General features: G+C 41.5%; 1 protein-coding gene across 5 annotated transcripts in view; it reads left to right on the top strand.

The window, feature by feature from the left end:
• The window catches only part of SAMHD1 (SAM and HD domain containing deoxynucleoside triphosphate triphosphohydrolase 1), a 31652-nt gene extending 6465 nt beyond the window's left edge, over positions 1 to 25187 (top strand). For 3 of the 5 annotated variants that reach the window (XM_062589441.1, XM_062589442.1, XM_062589445.1), the window contains 14 exons: positions 1197 to 1269; positions 2489 to 2649; positions 4150 to 4265; positions 4882 to 4952; positions 6028 to 6183; positions 8425 to 8525; positions 8634 to 8742; positions 9363 to 9454; positions 11555 to 11670; positions 14310 to 14449; positions 14890 to 14985; positions 16261 to 16365; positions 16704 to 16841; positions 18938 to 21119. In XM_062589441.1, the coding sequence (XP_062445425.1) occupies positions 1197 to 1269; positions 2489 to 2649; positions 4150 to 4265; positions 4882 to 4952; positions 6028 to 6183; positions 8425 to 8525; positions 8634 to 8742; positions 9363 to 9454; positions 11555 to 11670; positions 14310 to 14449; positions 14890 to 14985; positions 16261 to 16365; positions 16704 to 16841; positions 18938 to 19057 (1594 nt within the window). In that variant the 3' untranslated portion in view covers positions 19058 to 21119. Of the gene's footprint in view, positions 1 to 1196; positions 1270 to 2488; positions 2650 to 4149; positions 4266 to 4881; positions 4953 to 6027; positions 6184 to 8424; positions 8526 to 8633; positions 8743 to 9362; positions 9455 to 11554; positions 11671 to 14309; positions 14450 to 14889; positions 14986 to 16260; positions 16366 to 16703; positions 16842 to 17403; positions 17480 to 18937; positions 21120 to 25026 lie in introns of those variants that run through there. The other 2 variants (XM_062589443.1, XM_062589444.1) reach the window with 2 other exon arrangements.
• Positions 25188 to 27281: the final 2094 nt, after the last annotated feature.

Here is a 27281-nt window from a genome sequence, read left to right as displayed (position 1 = left end):
ATCTCAGAGTTTGTAACTTAATACAGATGGAGCTGCTGAGGGTGCAAAGTAGCAAACTTTGCTATATTTGTTGCTATCTTTGAGCAACACCTCTAATGCTTTTGATCTTGTTTGCTTACAGCAGTAGCTAAAGATTTTAAGTGACTGTCCATGAACAGCAGAGGTGGCAACCCAAGAGATCTCATGTTGCAGTCAGGGATACTAAATTTTTAAGACAAAAACTGGTTTCCAGCAGCTCAGATATTATATGGATTTAATATTTTATACATTGTGAATTATTAAACTGTTAGGAAAAATAGGTAGTGCTTTTTTTTTTTTTTCCCCTAACAGTTGACATTTTATGGTATTAATTTCTGTTAAAGTTTAAATTCAGACTGGTGCAAAGCTGATCTCAGAGGCTGGGTAGCTTGTGTAAATAGAGTAAAAGTTAGCAAATTGTACTTGTTCGTGGTGTAATGTTTGCTGTTGGGTTGTGGGACTGAAACCATTTTGCTTGAGGACAAACTTGTAGATAGCTAATAAAAGTGAGAGTGTAATACTGTATTATCTCCCCTTCCAGACTAGTCCTGCCTGTGTTTTTAGATTACTGTGGCTACAACAAAGTACCTCTGTTGAAAGCTTATGAACGTATTGTTGAGAAGAATTTCAATGATTTATTACAAATGATAGCGAAATATCTTTATGAAATACAAGAATCACTTCTCAACAAAGACGGAATATCTTCCATACTCCAGTGGTTCAGCTCTTGCAGTTGAAGTTCTGTTATGAAAAATTCAAATTGTTTTGGTTAAATTAAGATTCTCTTAAAACAGAGTTGACTAATTTTGGAATAAATGTATAAAAATATTACTTATTTTGGATTGGGGCCTTTCAGTTTGAGGAGTTTCTCAACCTTAAAATGTCAGTTATTTGGGCGCTGTATGTTGTCTTTCAGATACATTAAAAGGACTTACCCAAATGTGACTTTTCCTAAAATAAATTGATAAATTTTTTTTTGTATTTCTTGATGTTTCTTCTTCTCACTTGTGTAGCAATGGGACGAGCACTTAGATGTAGAAATATGTATTTCCACCAAAAGAGCTAATAAAGATCGGAACAATAAGAACCTGCACAAGTAATTCCTTATATACTGCAAACTGTAAAGGAAAATACATAAGAAATTTTTCTTTCTTTTCCTTCTTTTTTTTTTTTCCTAGCCTCCCAGCTGAGAGACTGAAAGTGCTTGCCTGCCTGAACAAACTGAGACAGCAGCATGTGGACATAATGAAGGTAACTGTGCTGCTGTGTGGGGAGGCCAGCGAGAGAGTGGTGCTGCCAGCTGGTACTGACACTTCAGATCACTGTCCTCTGTTGCTCCTCCCATTCTCTTTGAGTTCTGTGGTGGCAGCCTGTGCTGCTGTGGTGCTTTTCTTCTCTAGAGCAGTGAACTCCAAGCCCTTTCTCTTTGATAGTTGGGAGTCTTTGTAAACCACATTAACCAATGAAGTTGTTAAGATCATCAGTTAAAAGCTTGATGTGGGCACCTGGCAGTTGTGAAAAATTGAAAGAGCGAGTGAGCTATTTGGAAATGTAGTGCGAAGCACTCCTTTCACATCTTTTGTCTAGTAGAGTCTTTCCTTTTTGTTCTTTATTAGTTTAGCCCCAGGTTTGGGTTGGCAGACTACTTTTGTCTTCCACAGTTTGCACTGTTGAACAGTTTCTCACACTGTTACCTGTTAGTTCAATTCAGATAAAGGCTGGCTGCTACATGCATCCCTCAGCCTTCTGCACATCTGTTAGAGCCCTATCAGTTTAGGGACAGTGAGGAGAGAGCCTGTCATAAAGAATCCTATTTTGTTCAGTATTTTACCAAGATATATATCCTGGAATGGCTTTATCTTCTGTTCTGATGCAAGGATTAAATGTGGTTATGCTTATCTTCTCTAATAAGTCTCTGTAGTTACTAAGATATTTTTTAAAATGCATATGCGGAGGTGGTCCAGGAGTGCTTCTTTCAAATGGCAGGTATCTCGAGCTTTGTCTTTTGTTTTACAAAAATGATTGGAATCATAATTTCCTCTTTGCAAAATTTGGCTTGATTTTTAAAAACACAAGCACTGGCAAACTGAACACTTCTTATTGGATGCCTTGGAAATGTGTTGTGGTATCCTGCTTTAATTGGAATGGCAGATGTTGCCATTAATAAAGACAGCTGTTTTATCAAGTGGTAAGTGTCAGAATGAAACAGATACAGATAACATTTTTTGAGATTTTTTACTTAGATTCCTTTACCTACTGAAATGCATAGCTTTATCTTTTTGAACATCACACTAAGTAGTTCTCTAAGATAAAGCATTATCTAGGGTAGAAAAGATATCACTATTTTAAAAGAGAAAACAGCCCTTTTCCCCCAAATAGCTGACCCTTGTAGACGTCCTCTATCTTGGCGCCTGTTTCTTTTAAAAGTCAGTTTTTAAATGTTAGTTTCATTATTATTTGACTCTTCCAGGTTTTTAATGATCCCATTCATGGGCATATTGAGATACATCCTCTTCTTGTTCGCATCATCGACACTCCTCAGTTTCAGCGCCTTCGATACATTAAGCAGCTGGGAGGCACGTACTTTGTTTTTCCAGGAGCTTCTCACAACCGCTTTGAACACTCTTTAGGGTAAGGTGTTGTTCTCTTATATGCATGTCTCTTGCATTTTAATTTTCCTGAGATTGTTTCCACTTTGAAGACAGCTATATGCCATTTTCTGTCTTGTAAATGTTCCTGTATATCCTATGTAATTGTGGGTGTGGGCTGTTCTCTTTAATTTCTTTTGATAGAGCAAAACCATGAAATCTGCAAGATGAATCACTGTTAGATTTCTGTTTTCCCCCTTCTTTCTCCTTGTGAGACAGAATGCTTTATGTTTTTCCTGGTCTAAATTGAGTTGGGAGGGATACTGAATTTGCCATAAATGACTGGTCAGTTGTATTACTCTTGTATTACCCAGCACAGATGAAATGGATTTTGGCTGTAATGTTTGTACTTAGGTATACTTTATGCAATATATTACAGTTAGATGACAAGTAGTCAGACTGTTAAGTTAAACAGAAACAGATTGTGGACATTGGGATTTCCACTGGTTTGCTTTAGAAAGGTTATTGTTACTTAGATCATTCATGATCCACAGAGAAGCTGAGTAATCACCAGTATAACCTTGTTTTAAAGGCATATCCCCAGGTGCAGAGAAATTAAACTACTTGGTGTATTTTTTCAGGTGATTTGGCCAGTCTAAAGTTGTTGTATAGAAGTTGTTGTATAGAAATAATTTGGAGTAAGTCTGGCTACTGTCCCCCAGAAGGCTAACAAGAGGCAAATGACTATTGCAAAGGGTCAAGCTAGTGAGGCAAGCTTAAATTAACAGCATTTAATGAACCTGGAAATATAAAAACCTGAGGGATATAAATAAACCTGTGAGAACAGGAGTCTGAAAACTCCATTGGTGTCAATGGATAAATTGGTACCAATGTATCCATCCAGAATACATTGATACCAATGTATTGATCCAGGATACACTGATACCAATGTATCTATTCATCCATCCAGAAACATCAACTGATGTTTCTTTAAAACAGTTTGATTAAACTGTATAGTTAAACTTAGGACAAATGTTCTTAACTTGTATGTCATTTCAAAAATTTCTTTATGTTTAAAATAGAAGTAGGCTTTGTGTGTTTGTTGGTCTAGGGAAAAAAAAGTACAATTTGATCTAAGACACTTCTTCCTCTTATAAAACATGTGGGGGTTTAAATTAGAAGTTAAAGAGAGCACTGATAGTGACACATTTGATCTGTGAGAGAGAGTAAAGTACAGAATGCATCCTCTTAGAACTGTTGTTGCGGGAATACCATACTTAGGATGCAGTTGTTAATGTCTCCATTTTGGACATGAAGTCTGTTGCATTTTTACTTTTTTGCTCTCAAATATGTTACTAGGGCTCTACTAGAGGAGATAATTTGTTTCCGTGATTCTCATGCAGATCGAGGGTTGAGTATTTGTTGAGTACTACCTGTCAAACTACGGCTGTGACTTAATGTGGTGAAATAAAATTGATGAATTGTTCTCTTTCTATTCAGCCTAAAATACTATTTCTTTGCTTTCTGGTTTTTGCTGCAACAGAGTAGGCTATCTAGCAGGGTGTCTGGTTCGTGCACTGAAGGAAAGACAACCAGAACTCGATATAACCCAGCGAGACATCCTCTGTGTTGAGATTGCTGGGCTTTGTCATGATTTGGGTAAGCAATGCTTGGGATGATTTGTTTCTCTCCAGAAAGAGAGCTATGAGATCAGAGCATGAGATCTGTTTCTGGCTGCTCAATGCATGGCCATATTCTGCAACAGGATTTACTTATTCCTGTTTAGTCTGGAGCAACTCTCCTTTTAGGCAAGTCTATCTGGTAAAACCGCAGACAGCTTAGCCACTCATTCAAGTCTTTTCAGTATGGTGCTTTGAATTCGTCCCTCTGTGGCGTGTGTCCTGTTCTTTCTGTGATATCTTCAGTTCTCTTAAAACCTCCAGTAACATCTCAACTGGAAAGTTAGTGGTCCTTTCAACATTTTTCATGATTATTTTGTAAAACTGCCTATCTTTCTCAGAGTTGTCGTAGAATAATTAATGTACCTACTGTTACTGGAGTATTTGCTTGTGGTGTAGGTAGCAAAACTGAGTATGTTGAGTGTAGTAGTAGTTTAGATGTTGCATTAGTGAGTATACTTGCTGTAGCTGAATCTTGCTGATAGGTGATGTGAAGTTGAAGGCAATTACATAAGAATCCAGGTGCTTAGCTTGCTCCAAATAGTTTTATTGATGAGCATGTCTCAGATGAAACCTGTATAATGTTTATTTTTAAGGTCATGGGCCATTTTCACACATGTTTGATGGAAGATTTATTCCACTTGTTCGTCCAGATTTGAAGTGGAAGGTAGGCATTTTGCTATTAAAATAAAATGAGAAAACTCAATTTTTTAAAGGGAAAATAATTCATCTTAAAAGATTGACCAGTACTTGTGAGCACATAGTTGTCATCTTGCTTTTTCTTACTGCATCATTGTGATGATGTAATTAAAAAACAAAGTCGTCTCCTTGTCCTGTGGAGATTTCCCTATTGTTGTCTGTAAATATTCGTTTGGGGAATTTTCCCCCCTCTTAGTGTTGACCATGGGCAGATGTAACCTTTCTAATAAAGCAGAAGGAGGTGGGTAAGCAAGGGCATACATTTGTCACTGGCATCTCCTTCCTAAAGTGAAAATGCTCTTGAACTCCCCTGTGTAATGTCTTGAGACATTCTGTTTGTGTAAGCATGTCCTGTTTCTGCAAATATCTCATTGAATAACAAAGAAAAGAAATGTAAATCCTCAGTCCTGAAAATACCTATAGTAAGGTTTTGAAAGGGCAAAATGCATTAGGACTGCATTGATCATTTTAAGACAGTATCATGCTTTAAAATATATTGATAGTTTTTTTAAGAATATATTTTACGGAGGCAAAATATCATTCAGTAACTTCTTTTCAGTTTTGATGTTTTAGTTCGAAGTCCATATACTTAATAGAATGATTAGAATTCAGATGTTCAGGAACTTATGAATGGAATTTCAAAGGTTATTTGCTTTGAATAAAATGTTATACATTCCTTTCAACCCTCTGTGTGCAAGTTAATTCTAAACAAAATCAGCTAAGTCAACTTTTAATTTACTGCATGGCAAAGTGGGTTATTTTGTCTTTCAACATTATAACTCTTTTCTGTTTATTAAAAACATTTAATTAACAGCTCTATGCTGAAAATTCTATTTCTAGAGGCAGTGGGTAGGATGTTAGTCCTCTCTGAGTAAATGCAAAATGAATAGAAAATCACACAAGTGCTACACTTCTGCGTGACCTGGCACATGTGCTATGCCAGGGAATGCTACTCAGTGCCACTTGGGAGAAAGTTATGACACCTCAGGAAAGGTCTGAAGAAGAAACTTTGTAAAGAAACATTTACATTTTTTTTTTCACAGCATGAAACTGCTTCTGTTGAAATGTTTGAACATCTGATCACTTCCAATAAGCTAGAAAAAGTCATGGAATCTTACGGTCTTGTCCTGGAAGAAGATATGAACTTTATCAAGGAACAAATAGGAGGACCTACAGATGAAACTACTTGTGAGAAATCAGTGAGTCAATATACTGCTGCTGTGGATATTTCTATAAATGTCTTAAATTTTATTGAGAAGGAATATAATTTTAGCTTCTGTTTTGTTTCTTTTTTTTTTTTTTTTTTTTTTCCTGTTTTGGGTTTTTTTGAAGCTTCCTGAGAATCCTTGCATGAAATACCCTACAAAACTTTAGTGTTGTTTTTTAGGGTGCTGGCCTTAGGTAGTAGCTTCACTAAGTTAGGCACATGCATCATCATGTGAAGCTGTTGCCTCAAAGTCATAGGATTAGTCTTTAAAAAAGGGTATTTGTATGCAGTAAGTTGCTGTAACTAGATTGGTAGAACTGAATTTTTAATAAGTATCTTAAATGACCGAATTAGGATAAAACCAACCTGTTTATTGGAAGCACTGAAGGTAGTGCTGATGGGAGGTCATGTTTTTAAGTGGCTGTATGAAGAAAACATGGAGATAGTTTAGAGTAACAAGCTGATAATGAATAACAAGACTGAGAACTGGCAGAAATGAGGCAGGGAGCAATGCAAAGCATCACCCCAAGTACATGAGCAAGGCCAGAGCCACGTTAGCTTTGAAGATGATAGCAAAATATTTGGATTTATTGCAGTAGCAAATGCAAAGGAAAGATAAGAGTTGAAGAAATGTGTCGCCTCAAGAGGCGATGAAGAAGAGATCATAATTATTCCTCTACAAAAGAATTAAGTCCTCTCTCCTCGCTTTACAGTTGTTGTCATCTTTTTCAAGAACACCTGTTCAGTTCCTACCAGATTAAAGAACTCATCAGTGGGAGACCTACTTGCCTGATGTCCCAAACAAATCACGTCCACAAATGTTAGCACATACCCATTATTTTCTGTTGTAGTAATGTGTAGTGCTCCTGTGTGTTTTGGAAGTCTCTGATGACAGAACATAGGGAATTTAGCATAATAATATGCAGTTTGCAATCTTATGGAAGAGGATATTTATTTACAAAATCTCTAAGTTGATTTTACTGTCTTATGCTCATTCGCTTACAGATCTGTCACTGACACTGTCCCACTCAACTACTCACAAACACCATGCATCCAAGTAGTCTGGGCACTGGCTGTTGAGTCTTTATTATGTCTCTGGGGTCACTTCTTGGCTAGTGACAACAAACTAGATTTTGCACAGATCTTTTTATACTCCTTAAGTCATCACATGTTACGAGGTGGTCCTTTGCATCAGAAAGTTGCTGCTTCCACAGATCTTAGGCCAGGTTGTTACCCATTGTCTTTTCTTCCTTGATTTAACTCTATGCCTGTTTTCTGGTGAGATAAAAGGAGAAGGAATAGTATTCGTGGTGTGTGGCAACCCTCTTGCCATCTTCCTGCTGTTAGGATGCAGGGTCTTCTGCTGAAGTCATTTGTGCCGTGGTCTTACCAGAGTATGGACTTTGCTGCTGCCGAGTTGTCTGTGCTGTGATACCATCAGGTCACAGGCCTTTTGGTCTTGATGTAAAGAACTCGTTCTTAATTTCATTGCTAGGAATGGTGTTCTGGGAACCTTGTGCAGTGACAGAGTTCTTTGTTATTGGTGCAGGCTATTCTTTAGAACAGCTGCTTTATAGCAGTGTTTGTATGATTAAAGAATGCTTACATTGCAAGAGGGTAATGGTTATGTGCAACTTGTTTTTACAATAGTTTTGAAATAAATTTCCTGTTTGACTTAAGGCTGAATTAGTTTTCAACTATGGGTTAGGAGTTTAAGTAGCTGGCTGCTTATGCAATTTTAATTTAAGATAGTTTGAAAATAATTATATATATTCTAGAAAGTTCTACAGTTGATTACACGTCACTGTCTTGCAGTCTTCTGCAGGGAGATTTAAATCATTCCCTAAGTGTTTAAAAAAAGAAAAAGAAAGAAATCTAGTCTTCCCCTTCTTGATTGCTACCCACTAATTTCCCCTTTTTAAAAGCTCCTTTGCTTTAGTAGAATGGGAAATTAAATAATTACATACATGGTATTCCTTCTGAAATTCTAGGAAATTGGCTTATTAAGCCTGAGTTCTGGATTTCTAACACCCAACTTAGCTACAAAAGCTCTTCTATTCTATTCTATTCTTTTTGTGTCCTTTGATATATAACTCAGTGTTAGATGTGTTTTACAGCAAAGTCAAAATGTGTTCCTACTATCTATAAAATATTGGTCTGACATTGTTTGCATGTTTTAATTCACTATTTTTATTTATTTATTTATTTATTTTCTCGACTCCCTTGTTATTAGTGGCCCTACCTTGGTCGACAAAAGGAGAAAAGTTTCCTTTATGAGATAGTAGCTAACAAGAAAAATGGCATTGACGTTGACAAATGGGATTATTTTGCAAGGTACAAATTTTATGGTTTGTTTTTTATTAAATTCCTTCTGAAACAATGCTACTACATTTACGGTAGATATGATCTCATTGTTAAATACTCTGTGTGGAATATTTTTAGGGATTGCCATCACCTAGGAATCCAGAATAATTTTGATTATAAGCGATTACTTAAATTCACTCGGGTCTGTGAAGTAAAAAACCAGAAGCATGTCTGTACCCGTGACAAGGTAAGCAGTATGTATGAACTGAGGAAGCATTCACCAATAAAAATCGTACCAGGCATAGCAGCATACTGAAAAATGTGATGTATGAAGGCCTGTCTTAGGTAGTATGGTATAGCTGTGAATTGAATTGCATGGGGAAATGCAGGGAGTTGCCTACTGGGTGCTTTGTAGTAAGGAAGAGAAAGAAGTTGCTGCTCTTCTGTGAGGTAGGATTGAAAGTAACAGGATTAAGGAAAGGAGGAACAGAACAACCCAGTCTGCAGGGCTTGTGGTGAGTCTGTCTAAGGGACACCCTATGGAATCATCAGCTATATGTTATCCTACTCAAAATCTTCTGAACATGAGGAGAGCATGCCTTTGGAAAGATGTGGTTTCTTGTAACATGAGGTCTTCTTCTCTGCCCGTCTGGTATGTTCAGACTATTTGGGCACACTGACGGGTGTCTGCTTTCCCATGGTTTGAATCTATTTCAAAATTGGAAAATTGTTAAAAATACATGTCCTAATGTATGCTTCAAATGGAAAGAGTCAGTTCATTCACTTCCTTGATTGTTTGATTTTTTCAGTTGAAGCAGGATCAAGAGTAAAAGGTATTTGTTTTTTCTTTTTTTTTTTTTGATTCAGGAAGTTGGAAATTTGTATGATATGTTCCACACACGGAATTGTCTGCACCGGCGAGCATACCAGCATAAGGTTGGCAACATCATTGAAATAATGCAAGTATTATACTTTCTTTTTATTGCATACTATTTATTTTAAATTGTTGAAACTGTATATACATTTGGAATATTAAACTAATCAATAAGCTGTGATGTGTAATAAAAGCCACTGGGCTATTCAACCTGATTTTTTATTATGGCAATATTCAGTGCTGGAGTATTGTGGAGGCTGTGAATAATAAGAGAGAAAGGGACAACATCCTTCCATGTGAAAAGCAATCGGAGGCAAGTTACTAAAACCCTGAAGAAACATTCTACTAGGATGTGCTTCTGCTGTTATAATTGCTGACAATGAAAGTTTAACTTGCAGGTGAAGACTGTCAGTTCAAACTGACTATTTAGCAGAGCAAGATTTACCAATAGACTAAAGCAAGAGCAAGTTTACTGCAGCTCAGCTGAGATCTGTGTCTTGTGTCTATGCAATGCCATATCAGAAATTTGCCAGGACAATCTCAGTTGACTCCCCGCATTTGTACATCTTGTGGATGTCTGTAAATATATAGAGGTTCCCCTCTAGCATTATTCCATTTAGCATTTCTGCTTTTGAAGAAAAGTAATATCTCAAAATAATTTTTTCATGATGAACTTGGCTGCTGAGTAACCATCTGTTAAGTTTAGAAAAAAGGAAGGCAGGATATCACACAGTACAGGCATCATTCTGATTTCTTTCATTTTGTAGTCTTAGACGCTATTAAACCTAAGGATTTTTAGCCTGACTGCTTTTGAGGATCACTAAACCATGAACCAACGTGTGACGAGTGAAATATCATAGAAATTTTGCTCTTAGCTTACTGGGATTATAGCAGTCTATCCAAACCGGAATATAAGCAAGCTCTAAATAAAGGCAAGTGCAGAGTCCTGCACTTAGGGAGGAATAACTCCATGCACCAGTACAAGCTGGGGGCTGACCTTCTGGAGAGCAGCTCTGCAGAGAAGGACCTGGGAGTGCTGGTGGACAACAAGTTGACTATGAGCCAGCAATGTGCCCTTGTGGCCAGGAAGGCCAATGGTCTCCTGAGGTGCATTAGGAAGACTGTTGCCAGCAGGTCGAGGGAGGTGATCCTGCCCCGCTACTCAGCCCTGGTGAGGCCTCTTCTCAAGTACTGTGTCCAGTTCTGGGCTCCCCAGTCCAAGAGAGACATGGAGCTACTGGAGAGAGTCCAGCACAGGGCTACAAAGATGATCAGAGGGCTGGAGCACCTGCCCAATGAGGAGCGGCTGCGAGAGCTGGGCCTCTTCAGCCTGGGGAAGAGAAGACTGAGAGGGGATCTTATCAAGGTCTATAATTATCTGAAGGGAGGAGGGTGTGAAGGGGACGGGGACAAACTCTTTCCAGAAGTGCTGTGCGACAGGACAAGAAGCAATGGGCACAAACTGAACCACAGGAAGTTCCGCCTGAACATGAGGAGGAATTTCTTCACTGTGAGAGTGACAGAGCACTGGAAGAGGTTGCCCAGAGAGGTTGTGGAGTCTCCTTCTCTGCAGATCTTCAAGACCCGCCTGGATGCAACCCTGTCTAACATGCTGTAGATGACCCTACTTGAGCAGGGGGCTTGGACTAGATGATCTCTAGAGGTCCCTTCCAATCTTACTGATTCTGTGAAATGACAGCAAGAGATACAGGGGACTTCAGAACTTTCGCTCATCTTTAGAACATCAGTTTTTAGTCAATTTTTAAGCACTTCTTTGCATCTGAAGATTTGTGTTCACTCAGTTAACTCCTGGAGCAACTAGTCTACTCAAGAATATGGTCATCTGTGATGTAGTCTCACTGCAATTGATTGAGCATGTCACTGTCTTGTAGGGATCTTCAATCAACTGAACAGTAATAAGATCACAGTTTAAAGCAGAACCAAGTGTACTTCCTGATTCACTGAAATGAAGTAAAGACTTGATCCAAATCTGCTTTCAGTAAATGGAAGGACTCTATTGAAATGCACAATGACAGCATGGAGATAGGAGATATTGCAGTGTGGTTGGGTTCTGCTATGTACTTGAACTACAGTTTCATTTTTTGTCTTGTATTTATAATGTACAGCATCATTTCATTTCTGACTCTTAAACAATAAGATGCTTCTTAATTTTGTCTCAAAATAGGATTACAGAAGCCTTTCAAAAAGCAGACCAGTTTTTTAAAATAGAAGGCTCTAAAGGAACACCCTACAGAATTTCTACAGCCATGGAGGATATGGAAGCCTACACTAAGCTAACTGGTATGAGCTCTCAGTAGTTTTTTTGTTTTACTTTATTTTATATAAAAAAGCGTGAGTACCCATTAAAATGGGGAATGTTTTTTCCTGTTTGTACAGCTATTTGCATGTGAATCCTGTTCTATGACTAGGACTCTGAAGTACTGCTTTTATAAACAGATGGAAAGTCAGATCTTGACCATCATATTTCTGTGCTCTGATGTCTTGCTGGAAAACTGAAACTTTCTAGTTTAAATAGTTTTTATTTGTACATCTAGAGAGAGAGAGAGAAGCAGCAGCTTATGATGTTCTAGATGCATTGAAATCCAGATTATTGCAAGAATTGCTCTCTGGAGGTCATACTTGTGCCCCAGTTCTGTTGCACTTGTCGCAGGTGGAATACCAGTCAGCTCTGAGCAACACTCTGTCTATCTACTTCAGATGGAGGAGTATTGTATGCTAGTTGTAATGGGAAACTAACTCTCAGACAGGTTTCTAAGGGCGATAAGGTCTGATTAGATTGATGTTTTAGGACATTGTTACCCTGCTAGCAAATGCAACAGAAAGAAAACAGACTTTACAAACAACTTGGTTTACTGCATAAAATTTCTACTTGCTCTATCAAGAGCTCATCAGAATTGTTCTTGCATGGTAAACAAGCAGAGCAGCAACCTGCTTAAAGGCATGCAGGGATGTCCAACATGATTCCAGAGTGAATGACTTCCTGTAAATTATACTCTGACTCTGCTGGCACCCACTTCTTGAGGTCTGGGTCAGCCTTGTGAGCAGAAAACACTTAAATTATTGAATTCATGATAACTGACATGAGTTGTGTTGTCTCCCGTGTTGTGCAGTTCACCTGCTTCTCTCTACATAGCATTTTGGTTTTGCCTCCCCCTCCTGCTCTTCACTGTGGAGCACATCAGCGTTCCTCTGTTCAGTGCTGTGGCATCCCCTCACTAGTTTTGTGCAGCATGGGAGGTGAAGGCCAGTGTGGACACAGCAAGCCCTGCTAAGCTGAAGGGCTTTTGCTGGGAATGACTGAAGGGCAGAGGATGCTGCCAACCCTGCTAACACATGTCCCCAAGGGCTGGCAGCCTGTGAGCTACAGTTACAAGGATTCCCACAGCATCTTTCTTCAGTGGCAAGGCAGTTTTCATGAGTTTGCATCATCAAGCTTTAGCTGGACAATGAAGAGACTCATGTATTTTTGTCTTCAGCCTACGGATAAGGTGACAGAGGCCAAGGGCACTGTTGCAGAGGGATCTACATGCCTCAAGCTGTGTCCTGCTAAGACACAGCTTTCAATTTGCAAGCCTTTCTCATCAGCAACAGCCACATGCAGCCTGACTGCGGAGCTGCTGTGTTGAGCTGGTGAAGGGGCTGCACAGAGTTCTGAGGGGGGGGAACAGCCTGATCTCTGGTGCTGAGTGAAGGGACCCTTCTCTAATACAGCCTGCCTCTGTCCTGTTCTTAAACTGAGATACTTCCTTTCTTGCTGCCAGTGGTTGCAACATGAGGACTTCTCAGAAGACAGTAGGCTTGTGTTTAATGGTCCGTGATGAAAAATTCTTCCATGAAACTATCCAACTGCCTTTTTGACCTGTGTAAACAACAAACTTCTGTGAGGTTCCTCAGCAGTGATTTCCCCAGCTTTCCTCCATGTTGGATGAAAAACCACCTCTAGTTTTTGGATCTGTGTTCTCTTGATTCAACAGTAAATCCTAGTTTAAGTAATAGATAAGACAGCAAATGATTCCTTGTTACCACCTTTGCACGGTGTGTCTTCTCATAGGCGTATTTTCTTTAGGTTCTCTCTTTCAGTCTGAAGAGTCATAGTCTGTTGTTTCTTATGAAGTATTTTCATACTCTGATCAGCCTTGTTGTCCATGAAAATAATCCTCTGTAAAGGTGTTTTGCTAGATCACAGCAGTGCTTATGCAGTGGGTTGGGAGTTTCTTAAGCCAACTTTGCTATCCCGGGCAGCATGCTGTAGAACTGTACTCGCTGTGCACGGCTAAGTCACACAGATAATCTGGGCTAGAAGAATGCAGATGGATGCACAGGGTGCACCTGGGTTGCTTGTGTGACATGTGAACAGAATCCTGACGGCAGTGGTTTCTTTAGGGCAGCCAAAAATACCTTTCTACACTGAAGCCACATCAAAAGAATTTGCTGCTCATGTTGGTAGTGGGAACCACACTGCCTGCTTCACTGTCATGTGGGAACAGAATGGGGGACTTTGATTCCAGCATCCAAAGCTTGAGAAGTTCTTGAGGTTTAACAGAAGTATTTTTTTTTTTTCATTTGTAAAAAAGAAGTATTTTTTTCATTTCACCCTCATCCCTCAGCCTATTAGCACTGGGGATGTTCTGCTGAACAGAGATTGGCTAAATGAGAAAAGAAAGCAACCTCTAGTGAAATAATTAAAGTTTTACGGGTAAGAATTGGGTTAGTTTTTTTAAGTCAAAAACACTCACAAATTTGTGATGACCAAGAGTATATTCTAAGTGATTTCTCAGTTGTCAGACTAGCGTGTTGGGCCATTCTGTTAAAGTTTTTCTTGTTTATTTAACCTTTGTCCCTCTACATACATTTTTGCTTTGTTTGCTGCGACAGCAGAATTTGCCATATTTAACAAAAAATCAATGCAACTTTGACAGATAATATCTACTTGGAGATTCTGCACTCAAGTTGTCCAGAACTGGCTGAGGCACGAGAAATTTTGCATAAAATAGAGCGACGTGAATTATACAAATTTTTAGGAGAGACTCAGCCTGAAAAAGTGAAGGAAATTGCCAAGGTAATCTCCATTGCTGGAAGATTCAGAATTCCTTTTCTTTATAAATGTTCTCTAAGTAGCTGGCTGCATTTTTTTTTTTTGGCTTAACTGCCATTTCAGAAATTGTATTAAAAGCTCTTTTGCTGTCTTTACATAGCCAAGCCATTGAATATGTTTAAGAAAAATGAATGGGAAGAGTCTTCATGCAAACAGGCAGAAGAATGGCAAAATGGCAAGAGACGGAAATGTGGAAATATTGCTGCAGAAAAAAAGTCCTGTTTTCTTGGGGGGGGGGAAGTCATCTAATGTATCAAAGGATTAAAACAGTCAAATTGCTTAAAAAAAAAAAGTCCACTGAACTATGAAGAAATGAAAACTTTGGCTGAGTCCCATGTTATGTTATGTTGCCCAGGTGGACCTGATGATGCATAAATATACTTTGATTTGTTGTATCTTTTCAGGGTGAATATGATGGCCTAGCAGAAGAAATTGCTGATTCCAAGCCTGAAAAGAATCCTCCAACTGTGGAGCCAAAGGCTGAAGATTTCATAGTTGATGTAAACATCTTTCCTTTCAGGGGGAGATTAGAGTAAAAATTACTCAGTCACAGAAAGCTTTGTATGCCATAGTGAAAATCTGAAACATTTCAGTTGAAAAAGAAAAGAAAAAAAGAAAGAAAGAAAAATTGTCTCATAACATAGCAACAAGTTCAAAGCTCAAGGCTTTGAGAGCTGTGAACTTCTTTTTTGCTGTGTTTTGCTGTTGTGGGTCAGGCAAAGGGCCTGGTGACGTGGCTCTCCCTGGGGTGTGCATTGCCTTGCACAGGTCAGAGGTTTCAGGCAGCTTCGTAAGAGATTGTCCTTGGACAATCTATATTCTCAGTGACTGTGCAGAATGTGTTCTATGACTGCCTCCTTTGTGAAAAGGAAAGGGGAAACCTTTGTTTTTTAGCCTACAGGTGTTAGACACCCCAGTCTGGGAACCACTGCTGTGGGCATGTGTCTGAAGGCCAGTCAACTGTGAGCAGAGTGACTTCCAAACTTCTGGTATTTCACATCTGATGCATGAACCTGTTGGCAGTTATTCCTAGATTTTTTTTTTTTGTGCGTAAAGCATCTTGGTGCCACAGCTCAGAATCTCCCCAGCAGTGGTTGGAAGGAGCCAATATCAGAGCAGACGATTTGAGCATTGTACAAGTTTCTAATAGCTTAAACCCTCTTCTGATTTGATTCTGGGAAGAACTAATGATTGGTTTTGTATAGAGTATTTGACACATCACTTTTAAAGCTCTCGTGTTGAAGATTCATGTCAGACTGGGTGAAATTATAGCAGTTCACATAACTTTGAAGGAGGTAGCTGTATGTTCCTTGCCTCACATAAACTGTAGTCATGGGGAAGTAGACTCTTCTCCCTGCTGACTGCAAAACTGTTGGTTTTATTTATATCCAACAGGGTATAAATTATATTGTCTTACCACCTCATGTTTAAAATTTTAAGCTCTAATTCTGCCTCAGTATGTAGTGGGGTTTAGAAAGACTTAGGTTTGCCAGGGAGCAGCATGTTCCCGTTGTTTGAAATTGGAGTGTTTCAGAGTGCAGAGCTAGTTGGGAGCAAATGTGCATGTCCACTTGGCAGTTTCAGAGAAAAATATTGTGGAAGAAAAGATTTAAAAATACCAATATCAGGTTGTTTTACTAAGTAAGCATTTGTTAATTACAGTTTTATTTGGTTACCGTCATTTACAGGAATACAATGCCTATCTTTGTGCATTTATTGTACCAAAACTAAGGATGAACATTAACAAATACCATTTTATTTGTTTCATATGCAAGGTTATCAGTATGGATTATGGAATGAAAGAACAGAACCCTATTGATAATGTTCTCTTCTATTGCAAAGCTGATCCTACCAAGGCAGTGAAGATCAGTAAAGAACAGGTAGTTTTTATTTTCCTCAACTGGCTTCTGAAGGACGTGTTTTTTTGTTTTGTTTTGTTTTTTACAGTTTGTGTGTCAGTGTTTACCTTTCTTTGTGGTAGTTCTTGTGGTAGTGCTGCAGCTATCTGGAGATATGATGGATGGGTGTTACATATGAGCAGTGTTTAACTTGTATAGACTTGGGAATCTTAAAAAAACATAATTATTGTGGGTAAAGCTTATGACTTGTAGTGGGATATTTCTTAGTGCTTTAAATTTGTGTTTAGATGAAGAAATTGAAGTTCGGTAGACTCTAGATTCTGAGAAAGACTAAAGCTTATTTCTTTCTTATTGCAAAGGTCTCGAAGCTTTTGCCTGAGACTTTTGCGGAGCAGGTTATTCGTGTTTATTGCAAAAATCAGGATCCGGATACTGTTTCAGCTGCAAAACAATATTTTATTCAGTGGTGTATAAGGAGGGATTTCACCAAACCACAGGTAACAAATTCATGCTATTTTCTTATTAGAGATTTTCACCTTAGTCTGTAAAGTTACTATTTCATGAAATGTCTTGGGATTCAGGCCTTGTCTTTGTGGCAGAGCTGCTTCCCAATGACATACCTTCTGGTTTTATTCTGGCGTGCATCTAGGCGCGCTTTGATTTCACAGGAACAGTGATTTGATTTGTATTGATTTAACTTAAGTGATTTGAAAAGTCATGTTTTATAACAAAATTAGTGTCCACATAAACACTCGCTAGTTCGTTGATGCATGTTGCCTCATATAAAGGCTTAAAACACCACAGCAATCAAAACATTTAAGGAAGAGGTCAGATGAGTTATTCCTGTTGCTTTGCTGCTTTTCCTTCCATGTTTACCGGCTGTCAAATTCCCTGCTCTCCCAGGAAATGCCTTGTCAGCCCATTGGGTCTGAGTTAGAGCGCAGAATCTTTAGAAAAACAAGATTGCAAGCCTCCATTCTCTGGGCAACTGCTGAGTAGAACCTGAGTGCTTAGGAAGGTCTTGTCTGTTCTTTGTTTCCTCTTTTGGTCAAATCTCAGAACATACAAGTTACCAACTGTGAGGAAGAGGGCATGCTAGAGCCGATATGAAGTTACTCCTTTTGCACAGTGTGAGAGCTAGCCTGGCAGGTAAAACTGAAAGCCTGAAGTCCGTATGTCTTGCTTTGCATTTCTCCTACCAAATGTGGTGAAGAAGCCTGTAAACTGGTGATGTGTGATACAGCGTCCTCATCATGGCCTCCTTGCAGAAAGCTGGGGCCTTCCATCTAATAAAATTGTTATGTACTGATGCTTTCAGTACATCTATCATGATAAGGAAGCAGTTATGGTTGTATCAAGTAAGCTTTTCTCACTAGAGAATGCTGACGGAGCCACTCTGCAAGGTACACGAACTGTCAGATTTCTAAGCATATAGCGGGTCTGCTGTTAGATTTCTCTCCTAATGGTCTGTTTTAGCTTCTGTTTGTTTCATATTCATACCATAAAAAAGAATAGCTTTCTTTAGTTCCATGTGCTTTTCCAGATGTCCTGTCCTATATCGGATCAAGTCTGAAAGTGTGTGTGTATGGGGGGAAATGCTTATATTAAAGTCTTCAAGTCACTTAACAAATGAGGTGTGAACAATTTGTTGTGAACCATGTGCGTTTCCTTTACACTGAGTATGTTAATATCCCTAACTTTGCATCTTATTTTCCAGACACACCTGAAAGTCTCATTCAGAGAAAGAGCTACACCCTCTGAAATGAAAATTCAGTCAGTAGACTAGTGTTCTTATTTGCTAGGCCTACAGCTGTAGGCATGAACTATTTGTTTTAGGCTCATTCTTACATAAATAGTTCTGGTGTCTATCATTTGAGAACAGCGAATTTCAGAAAGACTTTTTACAAATGGATCAAATAGTAGGTTTTTTTCTGCTTGTAGCATCCATATGTCATAGTGGTTCTACCCTACAGCCACAATCTACTAGTTCAGGGATGTGTATCTTACACACTGTGTGGGACATATGCAACCTGCCAGGGCAGTCGCATCAGCTTGTTTTCCAGGTTTGCAGTGCCTGAACATTAGATTAACCTATGTTTCTGAGAAAGATAAGCATCACTGACTAGACCATAACATTTATTCTACCCATGTTATATACCTTAAGACTGTGAAGGGTGCATCTGAGCACCTGCCTGTAGCAGAATGCAGCAGTCTTGAATGAGACACTGAGAAATTCAGAGCAAAAACTTACGTTGATGTTTCCAGTTTGTATACCAATGCCTGAAATAGAAGCCTGCTGATCTTCCTGAATTTGCAGGCAATTTAGGAGGAAGTAAACTGTGAGTGGTGAAGGCTACTCAGATGCAGAGTGGAAGGTTTTTCCCCACCAGATATTACCACTGACTACAGCAGTTCCCATTTCTGGGAAGCACAATCTTCAATAATCATTGATATACTATGCTTCTAGGACCTTGCGTTTATTTTTATTTATTTATTTTTTTTTGTATTGAGTCTGATACTGAGCCTCTTTCCTCTTGCTTAGGATGGAAAGCAAAAGATAACGTCATTAATATTTTCTGACTTTTAATGATAGGATGGTGATGTGGTTGCTCCTCATCTAACTCCAATGAAAAAAAGCTGGAATAACATGCAAGAGAATGAATCCTCAGCTTCAGAATCCAGTTGCAAGCAAAGGCTTTCTTTTGATAAGTAATACTTTTCATTTTGCACTGTTCACTCTCCTTCAGAAGATGGGTAGTCTGGAGTAGCAACTTACTTAAAAGCCAATTTGATGGACTGTAAAAATTTACAGAACAATGCAGTAATGCATTTTACAATACAGCATATGTACAGTTTGTTTTAATGTAGACACTTAAACTAAGTGCATATTCAAAATGGACTTTTCAAAAATAACAACCTGTTGCAGCAGAAAAAACTCAATTCTCATTTTTTTTGAATGTATTGATGCTTTGTAGCAAGAGAAACCTTAAAATATTGAAATTCACCATAATTACAAGGAGGTGTTGAAGACACATTACTGCTTCTCCTGACAGTGATCCCTTCTTAAGGTATTACAATGTTACAAGAACTAGTAGAAAATCTTCAGCTCAGTTCTTTGCAGTGCCTGAGGCAGAGAGGAGTAAGTATGCTTCCTGAAATACAGTGAGATAGTAGCACTTTGAAATAACCATAGGTGGCTTCTTTGAGAACAATAAAACATACTTCCTTTAATAAGAAATAATTAAAATAATAATAAGAAGTAGTTGGGGGCAAGGGGAAGAGTTCTTTTTACTAACCAAAGATTATTTTTCTGGAATTAGAAAAGGTGATGAAGATGCAACCCTCTTGCTATAAAAGTGACCATGCAATTTTTATTGAAGTAACAATGCATTTCAGCAACAGCCTTTTATTGTTTTTATAGTGTATTTTTGATACATTGAATGTTATATTTTTTATTGCTACACTGAACTACAAAAGCTACCCAAAACTTCTATCCTTTGAGCACTTGCAAGAAAGCAGAGCTACTTGAATGTGAGTCAAAGCGTGTGGATGTACGCACAATTCTTAGCATGACTAACTAGTCCCAGAAGGATGCTGCACACAGCTCTGCTCCTCCTTGCAACAAAGTGCACCTTGTATCTGTGTTACACTGTACTAGGTAGACAGGCCCTTCATGACTTCCTCTATTCTTGCATCTATTCCCTGTTCTGTGGCTTTGTGATTGCTGTTTCTGTAGGCTTTTTGTTTTATTTTTTGTTTTGTTTTCCCTCTCCCATGTAGAATTATAAGAATTCTTACAGTTCGCCTTACTGGTAATACTGATGTGAGTGTTGCTAAATGACTGTCCAGTTGAAAAAACAAACGAGGAAGACCTTTTTCCTCTTATCTTTTACTCAGGTCTCAAACATTCTTTTTAAAGTCTGCTTTGCTTTTGTTAAATAAAACCCAAATGCTTGAAAAAGCCCACCGTCAAAACTGAAAACACCAAGCAAAATATTCTGTAATGCTGAGAAGTTGGACTGAGTTTTAGATTTTTGTAACATCTATTCAAAAAAAAAAAAAAAAAAAAAAAAAAAGGCAAGTTCAGCAATTGATATTGATTTTAGCAGCCAAGCATTGGTAACTAGACTGGTTTTGAAAACTGTCAGAGTGGGGAAGTCATTGTAAGAGAACTTCATAATTCTTTTCTTGTCTTACTGCATCTCCTTTGCCCTTTTTATTGTGGCAACTTATAGCTGTTATGCAGAGGTAAAGAGAATGAGTATTCAACTACTTATTCAGATTTAATTTGATGAAATAACCAGAAGTTGTTCTGCATTCTGCTGCTTTCTTATGAACTTGTGCTTAAGTGTTTAAGGGGGATGCTGTGCAGCCTCTGCTGTTCGTATCTTTAATGGTGTTTCACCTCTACAGTTGTACCATGTAATTTCTATTGCAAGGTATTGTGACCTCTTTAAAAGCTTAGAAAGGATTTTTTTATTATGCTTCAACAAATAACATCATAGAGTGAAGGCATTTATCTCCTTATCTACATGAAATCACGTATTTACTTGTTCAGAATAACGTAATTTTCTTATTGTTGCTTGGGTTTGTTTTGAAGCTGTTGTAAAAGGTGCACTTTATGTTTGGGAAAAGCTTTTTGCTTATGTTAACCATGTGTTTCAGAAATTTGTACATAAATGTATCAGATGTTAGTTTCTGAGACAGAGCATTTCTTTTTCTCAAACATGTTAATCTGAGCCTCCCTGGACTAAAAATAAATTTATAAACAATGATTTTAATATTCTTTTAATGAATTGCAATGTGTGAACTGTATTTATAACTATGCAGTAAGACAAGTGTTTTTAATGTCTGACACCCAAATGTACTCCTAGAGGACAAATGCAGTTCTGTGGAGGTGCTGCTGGGGCAGGTCCTACCAGGGCATCTGCAGCCCATCAGTCTCCTCCTGGCCTGGCCCTTGGCCCCGGTGTGAACCAGGGCTCCAGGTGAAGCTGTGAGAGCAGAGCTCTTCAGTGGGGCTGCCTGGTCGGAGCTAGGCTGGGCCACCCTGCAATGGATGTGGGGTCTAGAGCCCCCTCTGGCTGCCTGCAGCAAGCCTGGCACGAGCGTGGGCAGCGAGGGAGCTGGAGGAGAGCAGGGCACCAAGGCAGAGGATGAGGAAGGACCAGTGAGTGAGCAGAGAGCTGGTATCACTCCCTATTTTGCTCTGGCCCCACGTGTCCCCCAGGCTTCTGTCCATGGAGGGAAGGGTGATGGAGGCTCCTCTGCTAAGCCCTTCCTCTGAGATGCTCCACATGCGGCAGAGCCTGATGGGCTCGTTGAGAGCATGGCCAAAGGGTGATGCTGGCCTCTACACTCCCTCCTGGCGCTCCCCTGTGCCCTCCTTCTGAGTGAGGTCTCTGCCTGTCCCTGGGCTGTGCAAGGGCAGCCCTGCTCCACACAGCCTTCCCGGGCCTTGGCATTGCGGCCTTTTCTCGTTGATTTCAACCTGCCCCATTTTCCCCCAAAAAATGAAGGCAGAAAACACATGAAGACTGGAAGTTGTGGGGGGAGTGACAGCAGGGGCTTTGCTGAGGGCAGAGGGAACATGTGGCTGGGGCTGGGGAGCAGCAGCTGCTCAGGCTCTTTCGATCTCTTTCTTGTGGCAGAGTTTAAACTCCTCCATGGAGCCTGTGCCTAAGGAAGCTGGAGAAGTTGGGGATCGTCTCAGCCCTAAGTAGTCCTGGCCTAGGTGCTTTCCTGTGGGTAAAAAATCCCAATTGCAGCAGAGGAGAATGTGACCGCAAAAGCAAAGAAGCTGCAAACTCATTGGCTAACAAGCTCTCCTCGGAAAAGTAAGAATATCTTGGCAGATTTTCTGTCCTCCGGATACTGGTGGACCTCGTGGTGGCAGCAGAAGGCCTGCTGAGCCTCGTGGCCTCTGTCAAGCCTCAATTTTGGCTTTAGTGAATCAGGAGGGAAGAATCCTCTGGGGCCTGAAGTTCTCTAGCTTTGGGAACTCAGAGCTGTAGATCTAGCCCAGCCTGGAGTGCGGTGGCTTGGGATGGCATTTGGTGCACGGAAGCATGAGATGTCCCTTGCTCCCGTCAATCCAGCCTTGCTAGCAGCCTAAGGAGCATGCGGGCCTTGACCGCTAGGGAAGTGCCAATGCATTGCTTTGAGATCAGTCTCTTAGCACGCTTCTGGTCCATGCTGGCATCTCTGGAGAAAATTGCTACATGTGGGGCCGTCATTCCCTGCAAGCTGGGCAGCGTTGGTAGACCTATCAGTGGCTCAAGCTCTCCAAGTCAATCTTTTCAGTCTGGTGGGGTGGGGAAGGAAGCAGCCCCTGAGCCGTGTCCATATAGCAGTGGTTTTTCCCAAACTGGTCTCTGTTTGCTTGGAGATGGGACTTGCAACAAAGCTGTGCTGCCAGCCTGGCTCATGCTGGTCATGGGAGGGTGTTGGGGCGCAGGGCTGATGTTTGCTCCTCTCTTCCTCCGGCACTGGGGAGAGGGATGGAAGCGGTGGCATTGCTGGCCTGGTGGCATCCAGCTGCTGACAATATTCCCTGGAGGGCCGAGCTTGGGGACAGCTGGGCTGGCAGGATGGACACGCCACTGGTTCTGCACTCATTTACTTGCAAAGGGCTTTTCCTCAGTGCAGGCGATGCATGGGGAGGGCAGGATCCAGGCATGCGAGGAGATGCTGGGTAAGCTCCACAATGGGAAATGGCTAAAGCTAAACCCCAAGGTGAGCCTTGGCACCCTGAAGATGGAGGGCTGGTTGTCGCCAGTGCATCAGGCCCGGAGGGGATCCCAGGAGCTTCTGCAAGGTCTCTGCGGCTGAGTTAGTCAGTGGAGGGCTCTTTCTGGATCTCTGCAAGGGGCGCAAGGTGTGGCGCTGCAGAGGCAGCAGCTGGAGCATGCTCTCCTCTAGGGAAAGGCCACTAGCCTCAAAAAAGCAGGAGCACAGTTAAATCCAAGCTCTAGAGGGGGCCAGTCCCTGGGGACACCTGTATCCTGACCATCTCTCCCTCCACCACAATATCCTTTGGCCAACAGCCCCCTTTGCTGGTGAGAGCTCTGCCAGCTGGCGATGCAAAGAGTAAGGGATCTTGTTTGCCATTCAGATAAGCAGGAAATAGATTTGTCCTTCATTTATCTCTTCAGGAGCAGCTGCAGAAGGCAGGGGGCCTGCCACCCTCACTGGGGAGCTGCGCTGCAGGAAGAGCTGAGTAGGAAGGTGCCGCAGTAGCACCACACAGGGTTGTATTTGCGCTTGGAAGTAAAAACCTGGAGCAAGCCACAGCTGAGATGAGGTGATGCTTGCCTTATTCAGTGTTGCTTAACCCTGGTGAAAACCTCTCAGGCATCACATGTTTAGCGAGGGAGCTATTGCAGTCCCCTCACTAAATGTGTGCTTTCAATGCGGAGCAGAAAGCATTCTGGCAGGGCAAGAATGGAAGGCCATGATGAGGACGCTGTATCACACATCACCAGTTTACAGGCTTCTTCACCTTCTGGGAGGAAGCAGGGATGACAGGAACAGCTCCAGCGTGATGAGGGGATCACAGCTCCCTGGACATGGGTGGAGGGGAGGTGAGGAAGCATGACCACCCTAGGTTCCTTCCCTTGGCTGCTCTGGTTGGGTCAGGGCTGTTGGCCCACCTTGAAGTCCTTTGGGTCAGGAACTGCCCCCCCCCCCCGCCCCATTTAAAAGGCGTTTTTTTTTAAAAACTTACGAAGTTTCTAAGAGATACCTTTTAAGTACAGAAGTGATTGGCAGGGACAGGCCCCCCTGCCCAACTGGAGCAGCCCAGACCCCATGCTGCCTCATCTGATGCAAGTCCTGGAGGGGACCAAAAAGCACCCCCCCCCCCCCCCCCCCCGGGTTTGTGCTGCCACCCGAAGCACTTTTAGGCTCTTAGCCTTTTTGCTCTTACAAGTGCCCTGGGTGCTGGAGCTGAGCTGCTGAGAAGACCCTGGTTTCCCACCGCCCCCCCCCCCCCCCCCCCCCCCAAGAAGGGAACCGTTGCCCAGTTTTGGAGTGGTTGGAGCTAGTGTGGACACAGGCAAAGGGCAGTGTGACTCCTAGGCAGCTCTGTTTGGGGATTGTGTGTGTGTGTGTGCGTGTGTGTGTGTGTGTGTGTGTGGGGGGGGGGGGGTCAGACATGGAAATACTACAGTGTGGTGACTTTGAAACCTAACCCCCCCCCCCCCCCCAAAAGGGGCAGTTGCTGCTTTAACCCCCCCCCCCCCCTTTCCTGGGGCGGGGATGTGGTGATGGCTGGAAACCGGCAGCCAGGCAGGGTTGGAAAAGGCCTCGTACCAGGCATGGGGAGAGGAGGTGGCTCTGCCCCTCACCTCTGCCACCAGAGAGCTGGTAGAAGCAGGCGCAAGGGAAGCCTGGGCAGGGAGCAGTTCTCCCCAGCCCCAGTGCAGCCGAGGGTGGGGGAGTTGGGGGGGGGGGGGGGGCCTTCACCTACCTTCCCCCTCAGGACCCCCACTCCTTGGGGGGAGCCCAGGGCTGCAGAGGTGTGCAGGGCTGTCCGCTGACCTGCTAACGGGGCTCCTGCTCTTTTTCTTCTGTCCTGAAGACAATTGGGCTTTGCTCTCTACTTCATAGCTTTTCTGCTTTTTTTTTTTTTTTTTTCAGTCCTGAGGGCAGGGCATGAGCTTTGTATCTCTTTTTTTGTAGGGCACAATGTCATCAGAGGAGCACTTTCCAGAGGACAGCATCTTCTCTCCTGGAGCGAGTTGCACCAGGCAATGCTGCCAGATGCCTGTGGAGACCTGATGTGTCCTATTTACCTCAACAACACATTTGACATGATGTGGTTTAAACAGCCTTTTGCTTGTGTGGTGTTTTTTTTTTTTTTTTTTTTTTTTTTTTTTTTTTTTTTGCTGTATCTGGGAGTGGCCAGCAACTAAAACCAAACGCTGCAAGCAGCTGTCTGAGTCCATCATCCACTGGGTGTAAGGGGATGATGACTTCCAGGAGTACCATGTCAGGTGCTCCAAGCACAGCTCTTCCACACACCACCCAGAAGAATATTTCACTCCCATTTTGCAGCAAGGAGGCAACATTATCCTCCAGCCTGCTGGCACAAGAGCATCTCTGCTCAGTGCAGTGACATTTGGCAGGCCGGGACACAAAAGAGGGCTCAAAGCAGCTCTCTGAGGTGGAACCATCATCACCACTGCAGGTTTCAGCTCCCAAGAGGCAACAACTCAATTAAGAGGATCAGGATGGAAGAGCAGGGCTCAGGTAACCACTCATGCTACAAGAGAGCTCTTCACTCCAAAGGAGAAGTTCGGGCATTTGCAGGAAGAGGGAGAGCCATGGCCAGACAGGAGTCTGGGACACCCTGAGTTTCCTCCTGGGAAAGGTGTGGTGCTGGGAATTCAGGCTGCCTAAGACTAGCAGCAAGTAGAGTAATCCAGCCAGCACAAAATTTGCACTGATTGATGTGGGAAACAGAATAACCAGCTCCGGCAGAATAACCTTGATGAAACAAGAATGTGAGAGGTAGGCAAGACAAAACCAGCAGAGTAACAAATAACCCTTGGGAAGTGACCTTGGGGCTGCGTGTGTTTTATATCTATATATCTATATAGCTATATATATTAAATCTATGTATCTCTCTCTATATATAGAAAGATAAGGATTTTTTTTTAAAATATGTGTGTGTGTGTGTGTATGTGTGTATATATATATATATATATATATAAAATCATAGTATCTAATATAACATATTATACTACACATCCCTAAGTGAATAACGAGATGGAAATGACATGATAATGATGTTACCACCTCTTCTCTGCTTCCTATGCTAATTAACAGGAATGTGAAAGCGCAAGCGCAGAACAAATACTTGATGTAATGAAATTGTAACCAATAGAAAAATTAGTATGAAGTACTCCCTGAAAAGTGTGTATAAATACAGACTGAGAAGGGGAAAAGGGTGCTAGCTTTGTGGAGCTACCACCTAGCATCCATCTCTGCAACCCTGTGTGTCTATTGGGTGCTTGCACACCAGGTAACAGAAACCAGGTTTTGGGAAAACAGTATGAAAGACAGAAATCTGCAATTAAAACAAAAACAAAAAAAACCCCACCCAGTGTGGCTCCTCTCATTGTCCAGCAGCACTGAAGCCACATCAGCTACTCCATCTGATGCTGGTCACCCTCCACCTGCCTCCTGGTGCTCGTGCTTTAGGGTGTGAATTCCCTCACTTGAGCAGTGGCTAGTTCAAGAACTGGGCTGTCTTCTCCTAGATAAACCTGTGATATTAATCTATTCATTGCATTTGCTGTTAAGCTGCTGTCCAGATTGAACTGCGTAGCTGCCAGAACAGGGCACTAAGACGAAGTGTTGTGAGCTCTGAAAGCTCACAAAGAATAAACATAACAGTTTACAACGCTTAAAAACCAAAGCGCCTCTCAGGGTGGCCTGGAGGGCCTCCACAGTCCTTTTTGTGTGCCCTATGACCCTTTGGGTCTCTCTGATCTACTCAAGATGCCTCTGTTATTGCTCTCTTGCCCTCTCAGGACCCCTCTGTACACTCTTTGGTGCTCTCCAAAGCCCTCCGAGTGCCTTTCAGTATCCCACTGAGTGTCCCCCCCCCCGGCCATTTGCCCGCTGGTTTCCTCAAGATCCCCACCAAGTTTGCCTTTTGGTGTACTCAGAGCCCCTGCTCTCCTCCAGCCAAACTCAGCCTTTCCCAGACTCTTTAGTCCTGGGAATATTTATTCTCCTTAGACACAAGTGAAAACTCTTCAGATCTTTGAATGGTTAAAAAACAAACAAACAAACAAACAAACAAAAAAAACCCCAAACCTTTCTTCCCATTTACAACAAATTAACACAAATCCTGGGGTTCTTCCACAGCTTAAGTCGCACCCTGCAACCCATGTGGATGAAATTTGCTCCCTGTCTCCATCTTTGCC

Source organism: Rhea pennata, chromosome 16, assembly GCF_028389875.1.
Source record: "Rhea pennata isolate bPtePen1 chromosome 16, bPtePen1.pri, whole genome shotgun sequence".
NCBI classification, from domain to species: Eukaryota; Metazoa; Chordata; class Aves; order Rheiformes; family Rheidae; genus Rhea; species Rhea pennata.
Note: the sequence above shows the minus strand (reverse complement) of the source record. Positions and strands in the feature narration are given on the sequence as shown.